Source organism: Columba livia, chromosome 10 (assembly GCF_036013475.1).
Source record: "Columba livia isolate bColLiv1 breed racing homer chromosome 10, bColLiv1.pat.W.v2, whole genome shotgun sequence".
Taxonomy (NCBI): Eukaryota; Metazoa; Chordata; class Aves; order Columbiformes; family Columbidae; genus Columba; species Columba livia.
The window spans coordinates 2,640,925-2,654,861 of NC_088611.1; the positions used below are offsets into that span (position 1 = coordinate 2,640,925).

General features: G+C 46.8%; 1 protein-coding gene across 2 annotated transcripts; it reads right to left on the minus strand.

Moving 5' to 3' along the window:
* Positions 1-1,060: 1,060 nt before the first annotated feature.
* Positions 1,061-10,196, minus strand: LOC110365831 (uncharacterized). 2 transcript variants are annotated; one of them, XM_065074901.1, is made up of 5 exons: positions 9,991-10,196; positions 9,492-9,592; positions 6,139-6,285; positions 4,202-4,255; positions 1,061-3,704 (listed from the first exon to the last, which is right to left on the minus strand). In XM_065074901.1, the coding sequence occupies exons 1-3, from the start codon at positions 10,171-10,173 to the stop codon at positions 6,174-6,176; spliced, it is 396 nt and encodes a 131-aa protein (XP_064930973.1). In that variant the 5' UTR covers positions 10,174-10,196; the 3' UTR covers positions 1,061-3,704; positions 4,202-4,255; positions 6,139-6,173. The 2 variants fall into 2 exon arrangements, 1 of the variants encoding a protein (XP_064930973.1); XR_010474994.1 differs by lacking the exon at positions 6,139-6,285 and having other exon boundaries at positions 9,991-10,119.
* Positions 10,197-13,937: the final 3,741 nt, after the last annotated feature.

Below are 13,937 nucleotides of genomic sequence, written 5' to 3' on the forward strand. Positions count from 1 at the left end.
AGCACCCTGAAAGGGAAGCACTAATTAACCATTTTTAAAAAATTAACTGTTACTGCTACCTTCTATGAAGACGGGAAGATACAATGACACGACGACAGCCACTCACCACCGCACAAGAGGGGCTGGATTTAACGTGGCAGATGTGACACTGCAGTAGGTCCCTGCGGTACCTGCTTACAACAACACTCTGAAAACACATGGAGACATTAATCCAAAATTCACAGGATTCTGTGAAGAAGGCTTCTGGTTTTAACTTTCAAAAAAAACAAACCTGGCTCTGATAATAATGCTGAGATTTATTATGTACCTTCAGTCACAAACTAAGACACCAGAAGTTTCATCTACTTCTTTCCTGAGGTGTAAAGAAACCCAGCAGCACCCACAGAAAATATCAAGTGTTATTGCAACAGAAAGTCAGAAACAGGCACATCAAGTCTAAAACTTGTGTATTACTCCAAACTTAACATAAAACTAATTTGCATTCCTTTCATCCTGTATTTATTTGACAGGAGAGGCAGGTACAATGGGAATATCACAGGTTATTTGTCGTTTATAAGCATAATCCTTATAAAAATGCTAAGTATATTAGAAGTCTTTAAGATGTTTTGTACCGCTAAAATAAAATATATCAGAATGTTTCTCTGCCTGACTCTTATCTGTAGATACCTTACCAACTGCATATATGCAAAAACCAAGGTGTAGTTAAGACTAGTGCAAAAAAACAAGGCATAGTTAAGTCTAGTAGAGCAAACCTTCTTAAACTCTAGATTTATGGGCAGCAATTTAAACCTGTGCTTAGAAAACAGCTCCAGAATAAGCAGAGTTCCTGCACGCTCATCAGCAGTGTCATAAACATGGATTCCACCCGTAATGAAGTCTTGTACTGAAGCTCTTTAACATAGGTCATAGTGCTAGAACTAGCTTTAGTTAACATTAGACTAATGGGTTAACACTAATTCTAGTTAACACTATAATTTTTGTGACGTGGTCTTGATGTGGGCACAGTTTTCCTGCCAAATTCACTTACTTTGGAGAAAGTAAAGTCCATTCACTATAAGAGTTGCACAAAACGCTATATTTTATTAGCTAAATCAAATGTCTACAATTAAATTAATACAGGATGTCCATTATATGCATCTTTATAATATCTATAGTTCTGTCTTACTGGCAGAAGTTCCTACAGTGGCTGGTGTAGGTGTAAACATGTTAATGCCACAAGTGCTGAGCAGTTCAAATCAATCCTGTGTGTCCCATAGCACAGGGTGTCCAGCTGAAGCCCAACCACAACTATTGCTGTAGCAGAGAGCAATTACATTAAAAATTACCGACTACTTTCAAAAATACTGTTCCATGACAGACAAACCATGCAATTATTCATTTTTAACACAGTGAAAACTTCTCTCCTGCAAGACCACAGATAACCCATGACCGGGAGCTTGTTTTATGCAGGGTGCTGAGAAACCACCGGCTTTTGGGGAGCTGTAAGCTGATCCTTCCAGGGATGGAAAACTTGAAATGCACAAAGCCAAGGGAACATGTATCACAGTGACCTGGTTAAGTACATAGTGTTAGTACCCACCTGAATGTTAAAGAATTGCAAACCATGTCCAGCCTAATCACAGGGAACTCGATCTCACTCTTGAGGGAGCTGCCTTCTGCTTCCAGGATATCACCAATATCACCAAAATGGCAAATACGCCCTCAAACGCAGCATTTCGCCGTTCTGAACTCCAGCTAGTAGTGCTACGCTCGAGTCCGGTATCGAGTCTGCCGATACATCGGTTAAGCCTCAACATGCTTAGAAATATCTTGTCTTTTCTCTTCACGTACCAAAGCTGCGGAGGTTGGGATGGAGCCAAACCAGTCCTGGTGTTATAATAAAGCCCTAAGAAAGGCAGCAGGTTGTATAGTTACCTCCTTGTGAGCAAAATCCCTGCCCTAAAACTATGCAACCTACTACCTCTTCCTAGGAGCCCAACGCTTCTTTCTGCGGTTCTTCTCCCCGAGCAGCTGCTCTGCCAAGGCAGTTTGAGCTCAGCTTTTGGTCTTCTGCCTCCTGGGCACGTGCTGCACGCCCAGCCTTAACAGTCCGGGCTTAAATACTCAGCAACAGCTCCGTTTTCTCTCTGACCTACTATGCTAAGCTTTTCAGTCCCCAAAAGCATGTTCCTGCTTTGCTCTGTTACAAGATGCTAGCTGGTCACTCTAGCGCAGAAGCGGTTAGGCTGGGTACACCTAGGACGTCAGGAGGAAAGAGAACACAACGAGCTTAAAATGTCCGCTTATAAAAACAGTAATCACCTCAGAGAAGAATCACAGTTCTGGATCCTGGACAGTCAAATTTCATAGCTTTACACTCCCCCCCAAAAAAAGGGAGGGTCAGTTTTGACCATTCAGCACTTCAATTTTGTATTAAGTAAGTCTCACTTGCTAGAAAAGCTGGAGAAAAATAAGCAGATTTCTTAATCAAGTATAATTGTTTTTCCTCCAACTTTCACTAAGCCGTTGGAGGCATGGAATTTTAATGCATTACACAAATTAGGGTCCCAAAACAGTTTAGGTCATAAAGCACAAGTCTGAGCTACCTGTATTTTTACATCTAAACCCAAATGGTTTTAAAATAATTTCCACTCTACAGCGTCTTCCACTGTGTCCAGTAACATCTGCACTTTTGACACCCAGTCAGCACTGTGCCACTCACCTTGAAAGAAAAGTCATATTAGTCAAATGTATCGTTTGGGGGTTGCACCATTCACACTGATTGTTAATCCTGCAAATCCTGTCACTGATTAATCCCATACTTTACAACCCGAAATCTGACAGATCTGGTTTTACTCAATGCAGACACGAATGACTGCAAAGCACCGCAGTTTGTTTTACTCCGCAGGGAAGGCAATAGATTGTATAGTTATCTCCTGAACAGGGTAAAATAACTACCCTACAACTATACAACCTACTACCTCACTCTGACAGAGAAGCACACACTTCAGCAAATAGCTTAATTAGCTAATCATGGTTTCATTCTAAAGGATGTTTGATACTTCAGTCACAATGGTAAACAGCGCAACTGGGACATCAGTAATTTGTATGTCATTACCACCACGCACACATATAGGAATCAATCTGTTCTTAATTTTTCACTCGTTAGAGGAGCAGAATTAAGGTGGATGACAGCTTAGCTTCTCTAAGAATGAGAAAAATCTAAACACAATTACCCACAGGTGTTACAGAAATATTTCCTCTAACAGGCATTACAAGCGCAGACGTTCAGTAGAATCTGACACTGAGTTTAAAACTGAAAAGCTTCCACTGTTGATTTTCTGCTGCTTTAGGAAAGACAGTAGATTGTATAGTTATCTCCCAGTTGCGGGTATGACCCTAAAACTATACAACCTACTACCTCATCCCACAGCACAGGCATCTTCCGAGGCCATGAGGAAAGGGTGGCTCTAGTGGAGACAAGTGAGGCAAGCTGCAGACAGCACTTACAGTATCAAATATTAATGACAGAATAAACATTCCCCTTACTCCCCCCAGTCATGCAATAAAGTTAAAGATTCCTCAGTTTCAAAATGTTACCAACTCCTTGGGTCTTAATGCATTTCATCTTTAGACATGTAGCGAGCTGGAGTAGTCATAGCAACTACAGTCATTAAACTTCTCTGGTAAAGTACTATTCGTGTTCCACAGATGTAACCTCTCGTCTGAAATTAGAAGAAAAGTCTATCAGAAACATCGTATGCAGACCTAAACATCTTCCCCTTTAGAATTCCAAAACAAAATCTGGGATTGTAGCTATGCAATCAATGTAAATGGGTCAGTATGATACCCTAATATTTCTAATTCTGATGAAATCAATATTATTATAGTGACTTTTTTCAGCTATCGTAAGAATAGCTCAAAATCATGTACTGTCCAAAGCAGTATTTTGTGCTTCTGTTAGTACTAAATTACATAAAGTCCTGTGCACAGGGGTTCTTTCATTATAAACAACTCATTAAGATTACGGCCTGTACCCTGACATGTAATTGTTAAACTGTCTTACTGAAAGGCCACTTAAACCAGACATTGTTTTCAGCTCAGAAACGAGTGGGTTTCTCTAACTGCTCCTGATATCGCCTTACAGCAAATTTCGACATGAACACAGCTTAACGTGCTCTCGAAGTAAGAAGTCTGAGAATACTGAAATGAAAATACTTGCCAGACAGATGTGTGACTGACAGTCCCCTCTTGGCAAGGACCCTCGGGAACAGAGCTGGAGAGGAAAACTGAGCGTTTAGTCAAGGGAATTGCTAAGACAGTTGAAAATGTTTACAGAAATGCAGTTTTTATAACATGAACTACATGTTTTACTAGTACTTCATCCCCATTCTACACAGAGGGTTTCAGAGCACCCTTCAAACAAAGCCTTGATAGAAGGCGAGCGCCCTGATGCATGTGAACGTCCTTGCCAAAAAACACAACGCGTGACCCGATGCATTAATATACAAAAGGATGACGTGATGCCTTCAACAGAGGAAAAAAATAAGATGTACTTTCCAGCTCCCTCGATGCTTTAACTCCAGAATCCCTTCTACAAATATCGATGACAAATTTTGGTGAAACACTTGTAAAAATCTTGCTTGTAATTGGTATTATTTGCTGTTGTTAACTCGCGCACCTACAAGAACATCCACTTTAGTGTGCACAGATGGACACCAGCAGTTGGTCCTGATGCCCAAACCAGAAATAAACTGGAGCAGCAGCACTGGGACAGTGTCAAAGCGTGAAGAAGCAGCTGGCAAAGTCACACCTTCCAGAGGAGCTCGGGCTGAGTCCTTTCAGCCCCGTTCCCGCACCCAAACCTTCCCCAGCCGAGCAGAATTCAGGTGAAGAACCATTTATTGCTGGGCAGCTGTCACTAAATGTCACCTTGTCACTAAGTGACTCCAGGGAGTTAACGACGTCCACATGTCGGTTTCAGAGGGAACTTTAAGATAAAGCTGATTTTTCTCCGATGTGCTGAAAATGTTTTAAGCGCTTTGAAAAACTGATTCAGTGCAACAACGCAAATGCTTATGTCAAAAATATAAAATATGTAAGACAACACTTCTGAATTTCCTTCTTTAAAATTGAGCACGCAAGGACTGTAATAAACCCAGAAACCAATTGCATTTTACCACTGAGAGCGAGTTACAAACCTGACCAACTTCTATCGAACAGCTTTCATTTCTATTTCCACTGACAGCAGAACTTCCCAATCAAGTTCTGTTATCAGAAATTCTGAATCATTTTTTTACTGCCGCCACCAGGTTTTCCTGTTCAGCACCTGCAGCTCCTCAATCCATAAGAATCTGTCGCCTTTCACCTGCCTGAAACAAGAGCCTTTCATCTAATCACAGGCCTGGATGGGCTGTTACTTAAGATAATAAAATGTCCTTGAAAAAATACTATTACTTGCTTCTAAGTGTTACCCTGTGCTTATATGGAGTAGTTTGGCTCGAGATCATAAAATACACATAGGACATGAAGAAAACCTCATTCTGTAACACATACAGCTCACGAAAGATCATCAGGTATCCCATCTTCTAACTATTGCAGAAAAGCAATTTTATCGATGTTACATCATTTGGGTGTCATTTCTTATTCGGTTAAATTCCAGAAGGGTATAAAATTAAAATAATTAAAATTCAAGTCAAAGTCTTCTTTTGGAAGAAGTTCAGATTACGTTTTAGTTTTACTGTGTATTCACTCAAAGTCCAGCAAATTCGCATTCTGCTTGCCATCAGTCCTGCCCTTTGGGGAGTTTCTCACTTGTGGGTTATGTCTGATAGGTTTTTAGAACTCTCTCGACCCACGCTGCACGTCCTCTGTGGAACCGACGTGCCAGCGCAGCTGCTCCGCACCGCTCTTTTTTTGTGGTTAAAAAGGCTGAGTTCAAAGTGCTATTTTTCCAGTCACTGTGTGTTTGTATTTTAAACCCCAAAGCAGTGAAGGAAACGACAGCAACCGTGGACCTGGGTGACTTTCACCCAGCACCAGAGACAAACGCGTTGGCTGCCCAACCGAGCGCCCGCGGGGGCTCCAGCTCCTCGCAGCTTTCGCCACACGATGGAGCTCCAGGGTCTACAACACCGCCGCCAATTCTGCACAGCTTACCCCAGGGTTTGAGCTGCACCCCTGCACTGGGACTTTTAAGCCCCACAGAATCTTTCGGTGAGTGAATGCCGGAGTAGCCACACATTCTGTGTCCCCAGGCTCACGTCTGTTCGGTCCATGGGGTTTTTTATGCTTGATTGGTGGCGACTGGAAGGAGAAGGGAGCCACGTGATTAGTGCAAACTTAATTATCCTTCATATTGCTTCCCCTCACTTGGCTCAGCTGCCCACCTCCTCACACCTCCTCACCTCTTCCAACAGAGGCTCAGTAAGATCACATTGTTACCGACATGGAAGTTTTAATGTGAGTTAAAAACTTTCCTATACTCCACGTCTTGGGCTGTAGCTTCCTTTGTATTAATAAAAACTCTTGTTAGAGTCTTGGTGCTAAATAGTGTCCAAGAGAAGTGAAGCAGCAGAAGCTAAATGGGCTCCATTGTTCTGAAGTTTGCTTTGCAGGGTTTCCTTCTAAACCTGTAAGTTTAATGCCTCTGACGTGGTCCTAAACTGCCCAGAAAAACATCCCTCTGGAATTGACACGTTCTTGTTTAGTAGAACACAGCATAACACGAGCTATTCTCCAACCCGTGAAAGAGAAACAGCTCAAAAGAGAGTTATGATTTTTATTCATTACTCTGCTGAGAGAACAAAATGTGCATTTGTAGAAATAACAAAAGTCACATGTCATCTCAGTGTGGTGCTAAAAGACAAATACTTTGTTCTCCCAGGTATTTTATCAATTTTGCAGCACAGAAGAAACCACCTAAAGGTGAAGGTGAGTTTGTAGGAGCAATAGTTCTACACATGGTGCTTTACTGACACCTACTATACGCTGTGCAGAGGTAAACAGGGATGTTTACTCTAGTGCTTTAGAAATTCAGTGGACAGAATTAAGCCTAACAGAAAAGTCAAAGCTGTAAGTTAAAAACCGAGGTGAAGATTAAGACTAAACCAATCAGAGGTTGGTTTTTTGTTTGTATTGTTTTGTTTTATTTTTTGGGGGGTGTTTTACTTCGTGCCAAGCAAATTCACCTGCCCTGAAAACAGGCGCTGACCGACAAAGCAAAACTTCTTTCATCAGAACGTAACACCTGCCAGCTGAAGTCCAGGCACCTTTTTAAGACTCCCCTGCTTATACCCAAAACTTAAATTTTAATCCCTTCATTTGGACGTGCTCATCCATGTAGCAGCAATACACTGAAGCGTAAATCACACCGCAACACTTGTTTGAACCGGCAAATTTTAGAAAGAAAAGGAGCACAAGCGCTTTCAGCACCCAAGGCTACACAAGTTTACAGATGTGCTTCAGCAGTGAGCACCTGCAGGACCTGAGTTCACACAACGCCACCGGGATATGTATCCACTATGGTATTTCTCGCAACTTTTCACACAGCAGAGTAAGACTAACATTTTTATCAAATCTATATCCCACTTCCATTTAACAGCCTTAATACAAAGTGTTCTGTGTTTAAGTAACTGTAACATGAAATACTGTTTTGCCACATTTGGAATTAGTATGTTTGATTTTTACTTCTTTTTCTAACCATATAGGTACAGATGGAATAGAAACAGAAACTGCAGCCTGAAATAAATGAGAAGTCCCTACTGCCCACTCCTGCACTGAACGCAGCTCATCTCCCGTGGAAAAGTGATCGCAATTAGTAGTTTCTAATCTGACCCAAGCGACGACTCCCAGCATCTTCCTGAGCACACACTCGATTTTACAACACGAGAACTGAACTGTCTGCGTGCGAGCGACTCGTCACAGCGCTGGCAAAAACCGCAGTGACATCTGGTAACACGTCGTACTACAGAAAACGCAGACACTGAAATGTCACCGGATTGTCCCAAATCCTTCCTGAATCACCGCCTGTCGGCACACTGGCAGGTTAGCGACAGCTCCCAGCGCACTTCTCAACAGAAACCATCCTTTTGGTTATTTGTTGCTGCTTCAAACAGGACTGCAGGCTCTTAAATACACAAATGCGCATTTATTCGCGAGGTTTGTGTCTCTCAGGACTCGCTACTAGTGAGCGCTCTGACTTTTCTTCTGCGTAGTTTGCATATTAATATAATAATTACACAAATTCAGCAAAATTAGTGCACGAGAACGTTTTAAAGAAATGCCGTGTTATTAATTGGCAACGTAATATCTTATTGCCCTTTATAAGTCCTGGAGCCTTTCACTGTTTTGCAAATGAACTGATGCTTCCTGCTGTTAACAACAGAGTCAAATATAGAAGGCATTTATCAAAAGGAAAGTGAAATAAAGATACAGCTTGTTAGCAGTAGCAGAAAAACAAGTAATTTATGTTTTATCTGAGCTTCCTTTTCCCTAATCTCTAGTCTTGTTACACAAAATGACTTCCAAGCACAACCCGTGTGAATCGAGGTCGCGCTTAAGATGCACAGAGTAAAACCTGGTGAAAAGCTCACTGAAAAGAATTACTATCAACAATTCTACAGCTATTTGATGTCACTTTTCATGAAGCTAGCTACTGTAGGGCAAACCCCACTATGATTAAATAATAATAAATAAACAAATAATAAATGCTATTATAAAATCTGTTACTACGTGGTGACTTCATTGGGAAGACTGCAGCAAATTTGAGCAATCGCTGTAAATAACTCTTTGGGTAAGTTAAAGTTGCTGCGAGCCGAACACGTCAAATTTGACAACAGGAGCCCCACCCGTAAATAACTGCTTCTGGAAAGCCCCCGGCAGCTGAAGAATTAGGAAGAGGATGCCCTGCTTCTTAAATATGACTTAATTAAGTTAAAGAGCCTTTTAAAGGGGCAGATTCATTTTCCCAAAACTCTGCCGTGCAGTAAATTTGACCCGTTGTTACGATTAAGCATCATTCCGTAGGATTTCTACGGACATTTTCAACAGAAGCGCTTTTTCCAGGCAAGGCTTGAGCTGCTGTCAGAAAACCGTCTGTACCGAGCATTACAGCTGAGCGGCAGCAGGGGCAACGCAGCAAAGGCAAATCTGCAATCTGTGTGTCCTGAACTTCGGCTGGAGTTTCCACTCCTGCCAGAAATCAGCCACGGAATCGCAGCCCGAGTAACCAACCGCCTTCCCCGTGTCACTGCGGGCTCCACACCCGCCCACCGGCAGCGCTGCGCCGGGTGCGGGATTCGCCCAGCGCGGCCTGTCCCGCGGCCCGAGGGCGGCCCGTTCACACGGGACCGTGCCAGGCCCCGCCGCGCCCTGCTCGCCGCGCTCAGGCCGCTGGGCCCTGCCCGCCCCGCCCGCCGCCCGGTGCGCGGCTCCCGCTGCAGCCCGCCCGGGGCTCCCCCCCGCGGCCAAGGGCTCCCCTGCCCACACACTTGATAGCGGAAGTGACGTACCCAGGCGCTGACGGCATCCGCAGCCAATCCCCGGCGGGCGGCGGGGCCAACCCGCCATTCAGGAGCGCCCGGGGGCGGCACTTCCGGGCCTTCAAGTTAGTCTGGAGGAGAGAGGGGGGAGGGAGGGGAAAGGCCTCAGTGAGAGAAACACCGAGAACAGCCGGGCACCGGCGGGCGGGGGCGGCGGGGAGCCCCCCCGGCAGCGGCGGCCGCGGCCCCGCCTTTCTCCGGGCCGAGCGGCCACAGCCGTCGCCTCCCGCTCCCGCCGCCGAGGGCAGCGCCCGCCCGACGGGACGGCGGCGCCCAGCGGAGAGGCCGGGCCGGGCCGAGGCTCCCGCGCCCGCCCGCGGCGGGGAAGGGCCGGGCCCGCCCGTCCCGCCCGCCGCGGCGCCCCGACCCCTGCGCCCAGGCCCCGCGGCCGTTTCCCGCGGGCCGCTCCCGCTCGCTGCCCGGCACACGGGCGATGGCGCCGCGGGGACCGCGCCCGCCGCCCCGTTACCTGCCGCAGGGTGACCCGGAGCCGCGCCGGGACCCGGATGGAGTCGCGGCCGCTCCTGCCGCCGCTCGCCGCGCTGCACCACGGGAAGGCGCGACGCGCCCCGCGCCACCCTCCCCATTGGCCGACGGGCGCCAAGCCCCGCCCACTGGAGCCTCCCGGCGGAGGGGGCCACCTGTCTATCATCCACCGTCTCACACGCCCATTGGGTCCGGGGCCGGGCGACACCGCCTCCACCTGGGACACTCTCTCCTCACTGGACAGTGGAGAAAAGGTCTCCGCCCCCCTCCGCCATTTATGTCAGGCGGCTGCGGGGCAGCCCTGAAATGGCGCCCCCGGCGGCATCCCCGCCGCTTTCCGCCCGCCTGGCCCGTGTGGTCTGTGCGTGTGTCCTTCGGGCCTTGTGTGCGGTCTTGAGCCGGCAGTGGGTCGGGGCCCGACCGGGGCTCCGGGTCCCACCGCAGCCCGTGTCCCTGTGGCCGCTCTGTGTTCAGCCCGTAACCCGGTGGGAGATCCGAGACTGGGAGCACACGAGCACCCGGCCGGGCCGGCCGCGCTGCCGGGGGTTGCGCAGCAGCTGCCGCTGGAGCCGCAGCTCAGCCGGCGGGAGCTCCGGGCGCTCAGCCGGTGCTGCGGCCGCCGGGCGGACACGGGTGACTCGGGCAGCTCCCGACCCAGCGCGCAGCCCCAGCGCGGCCGGGGCAGCTGCTCCCTGCACAGGCTCCGATTTTTGTCCTGTTTCTGTGGGCTGCTGAAGTGCATGGGTGAATGAGCAACACCCTTGCTTTGCTGATAGCGTTTTCTGATAGATGTAATCTTTAATCGGGGAGCACCTGCTGAAGTACCTTCTCCTCCTCCATCCTTCCCTGCCGCGTTTGTGCTGCTCCTGGGAAGAAGAGTCCTTTCTGCCAGCCGCCCTTCCAAGTGATCCGTGTTCTGAGTTACGGGCCCTTGCAGCTGGGTGGGACAAAAGTGCACAGCTCACAATAAAGCAGTGACCTTGAGCAAAGTTTGTGCTTTCCTCTCTGCATTTGGCCTTTATCCTGTCGTACTTCCGAAGCAGTCTGACTTGGAGGTGTGATGTTACTGTGGTGTTACTTAACCAAAATATCTCCCTGGTTAGGTTCCTCGTTGCACCTGGTCTGAGTGGAGATGTCCCTGCTCATTGCAGGGCTGTTGGACTAGATGAGCTTTGAAGGTCGCTTGCAACCCAGGCTGCTCTACAATTCCATGATTTTGTTGGTGTTTTGGGGATGTATGGGGGCTATAGGGCACACCAGTGCTGCAGAGGAGAGGTGGTCCTTCCGCTTGTTGGTGTGTCTGCAGTATCAGCCATCAGCACTAGTACAGGCTCAGGGAGGGAATTGCTGTGTTTAAAAACAAACTTCGAACGCAGATCTGGTTTGTACGTCTCTTAATTTTCACAAGCTCATTGCCACAGGGATGTGGCAGAGTAGTGCACAGTGTAGTCTTGTCAGTCTGTCCTTGCAAGCAAGCTTTTCGTATTTTAAAAAGTTTTACAAATAATGAAACTTTTTTGAATCTTAACACTAAGACATTGAAGTGCTGGAGCGGGTCCAGAGAAGAGCAACAAGACTGGGGAAGGGACTGGAACACAAGCCCTATGGGGAGAGGCTGAGGGAGCTGTGCTTGGTTAGTCTGGAGAAGAGGAGGCTTAGAGGTGAGCTCAGCACTCTCTAGAACTACCTGAAGGGCAGTTCTAGCCAGGTGGGGATTGGTCTCTTCTCCCAGGCAGTCAGCAATAGGACAAGGGGCCATGGGCTTAAACTCTGCCAGGGGAAATTTAGGCTGGACATTAGAAATAGAGAGTGGTCAGGCATTGGAATGGCTGCCCAGGGAGGTGCTGGACTCACCGGCCCTGGAGGTTTTTAAACTGAGATTGGACATGGCACTTAGTGCCATGATCTAGTCAATGGACTGGAGTTGGACCAAGGGTTGGACGGGATGATCTCTGAGGGCTTTTCCAACCCAGCCGATTCTGTGAGTCTGTGAATTCTGTAGAAGTTTGTAGAGTTTCAATGATGAAGATCTTACGTGTGTGGTGTCCTGTTTTACTTCACGAATGATGATTTTTATCACAAATGCCAGAAGGGAACGCGGAGCCTTGTTTACAGTGATGAGAGCAACGACCCCCGCCCTGACACCTGTCTGGATAAGGCAGAGGTTTTGTGTGTCGAACAAACTAAATCATGATGCCTGACAGATAAAGGTGAACCCAAATGCAGTTTTCATCCTTGTGCAGGTAAAACTTTGTCACATAAGTTTGGCCGTCTGCTAAACTACTTTTTAGTCTTTACTTTCAGGTGTAATTTGACTTATTTTCTAACGAATACAGAAGCTACAGCCCACGCTAGGGTGAGAAGCTTCTGTCAAGTGTCTGCCAGGTAGCACTGAGAAGCGCTTCGGCAGCTCCTGCACTTCCACTATAAAGTCACAAGATGGGGTTTGAACACCCAGAAAAGATGAGTGTCCCAGTTTCACATCCAGCAGTGAAACACCTTCTACTCACCGTTACATATTGCTTAGGCACTCTAGTAGTTCTTGCCAGCGCACAGACAAAATTTCCTAGAAGCAGTGGTTATTAAAGTTATTTTTCAGGAGTCACATCCCGAGACGCTGCACGAGGTGCGTGTAAATTCCAACACACAGTTTTAGTGCTTTGCAGGTTGTGCTACCAGGTAAACGAGGAAAGATACAGAAGCGTTTTCCAAAAAGGAAGCATTCTGTAGATGACACGTGTATTCTCAAAGCAGGAAATACTTAGCGAGTGACAGTGTTCTTCTGGGCACGCGATTCACCAGATGTGCGCTGATTCATTGGTGGCCGTTGCTCGTTATACCCATAATTGGGAAGTGACATTGTTTTTGGCTCAGAGAAGAGAACAGTTCCACAGTATGTCCCATCAGGCACCAGTGGGTGATGTGACAAATTTTTATTCAGAAAGTGAACTGTTTTATCCCTTTTTGCCCAACTTAAATCTTGTATTTTAATCAGAAATGCCAGCCCATCCTTCTCTTTTTCTGGAACGCGTGCAGTTGGGGTTAGCAGGCCATTTGCAATAGCGCTAATTATTTCAAAAGCAGATCAAGGGACATTGGAACTATTTGTCTTGAAATGTAAAAGAAGTCTTTGGTCTTGCAAAATATTGCCAGATAGTTCTGCTCACCTTACTGTCTGTTTCTTTAGGTCATGGAGGGACTGGAGAGTCTAAATCCTTATCTAAGAGTCTATCAAAGTGTAGAGGACATTGCAAACAAATGCTGTGGACAAACGCAGTTGGTATGAGCACAGAAGAAAATAACTCAGATCTATAAACCACTTGTTACGATAAATCTGTCAAATACTGTACTTGAGCTTCGGTTGCACCACGTGTAAAAGGTCAGAAAGGACAGTGAGGTTACTCCGAGCATTTGACTTGCTAAAATAAGCTTTGACGGCAGCAGCAGGTGATTACAAGGTGTAACCGTGGCCATGGGGAGCTCAGGTTTCCTGCTGAACACAGCGTCAGTTACAGTGAACCAGCACCTGCACAGCACCTTGGCAGACTCTAGGCCAGAAGCAAGAGAGAAGCGCGATAAAATTAGTGGTTGGTCCCAGTTCTATTCATTCTGTGTAACAGTGACGATGTCAGTGCATGAGCCTTTATAAATTATACACGATGAGAAGATGGCTGTAGTAAAAGTGGAAAAGGTGGAAAAGGACCCAGCAACACAGGGATGGGGAGAGTGTCTCAGCCTGGTGAAAGTGGAAGTGCCTGGTCACATAGCCCTGGAGCTGGTGAAATTGTGTTCCTGCTTCTGGATTTTCCAATATCCAGTAATGTACAAGGGGCAGCTGAAGCTTTTCTCACAATTAGGGCATTCATAGTTCTCCCCCGTTCCCATGTGCTATATGTACGCTGGTTTCTTCTCCCCATGTCCCTGCACTTG

What these genes read in the sequence shown, in the direction of transcription:
- LOC110365831 (XM_065074901.1), bottom strand. Translation starts at nt 10,173, where the DNA reads ATGATAGACAGGTGGCCCCCTCCGCCGGGAGGCTCCAGTGGGCGGGGC. An exon ending in TCCGGGTCACCCTGCGGCAG is followed by an intron (nt 9,593 to 9,990) that starts GTAACGGGGCGG and finishes TCTCTCCTCCAG; the next exon opens with ACTAACTTGAAGGCCCGGAA. An exon ending in CGGATGCCGTCAGCGCCTGG is followed by an intron (nt 6,286 to 9,491) that starts GTACGTCACTTC and finishes TTCTCCTTCCAG; the next exon opens with TCGCCACCAATCAAGCATAA.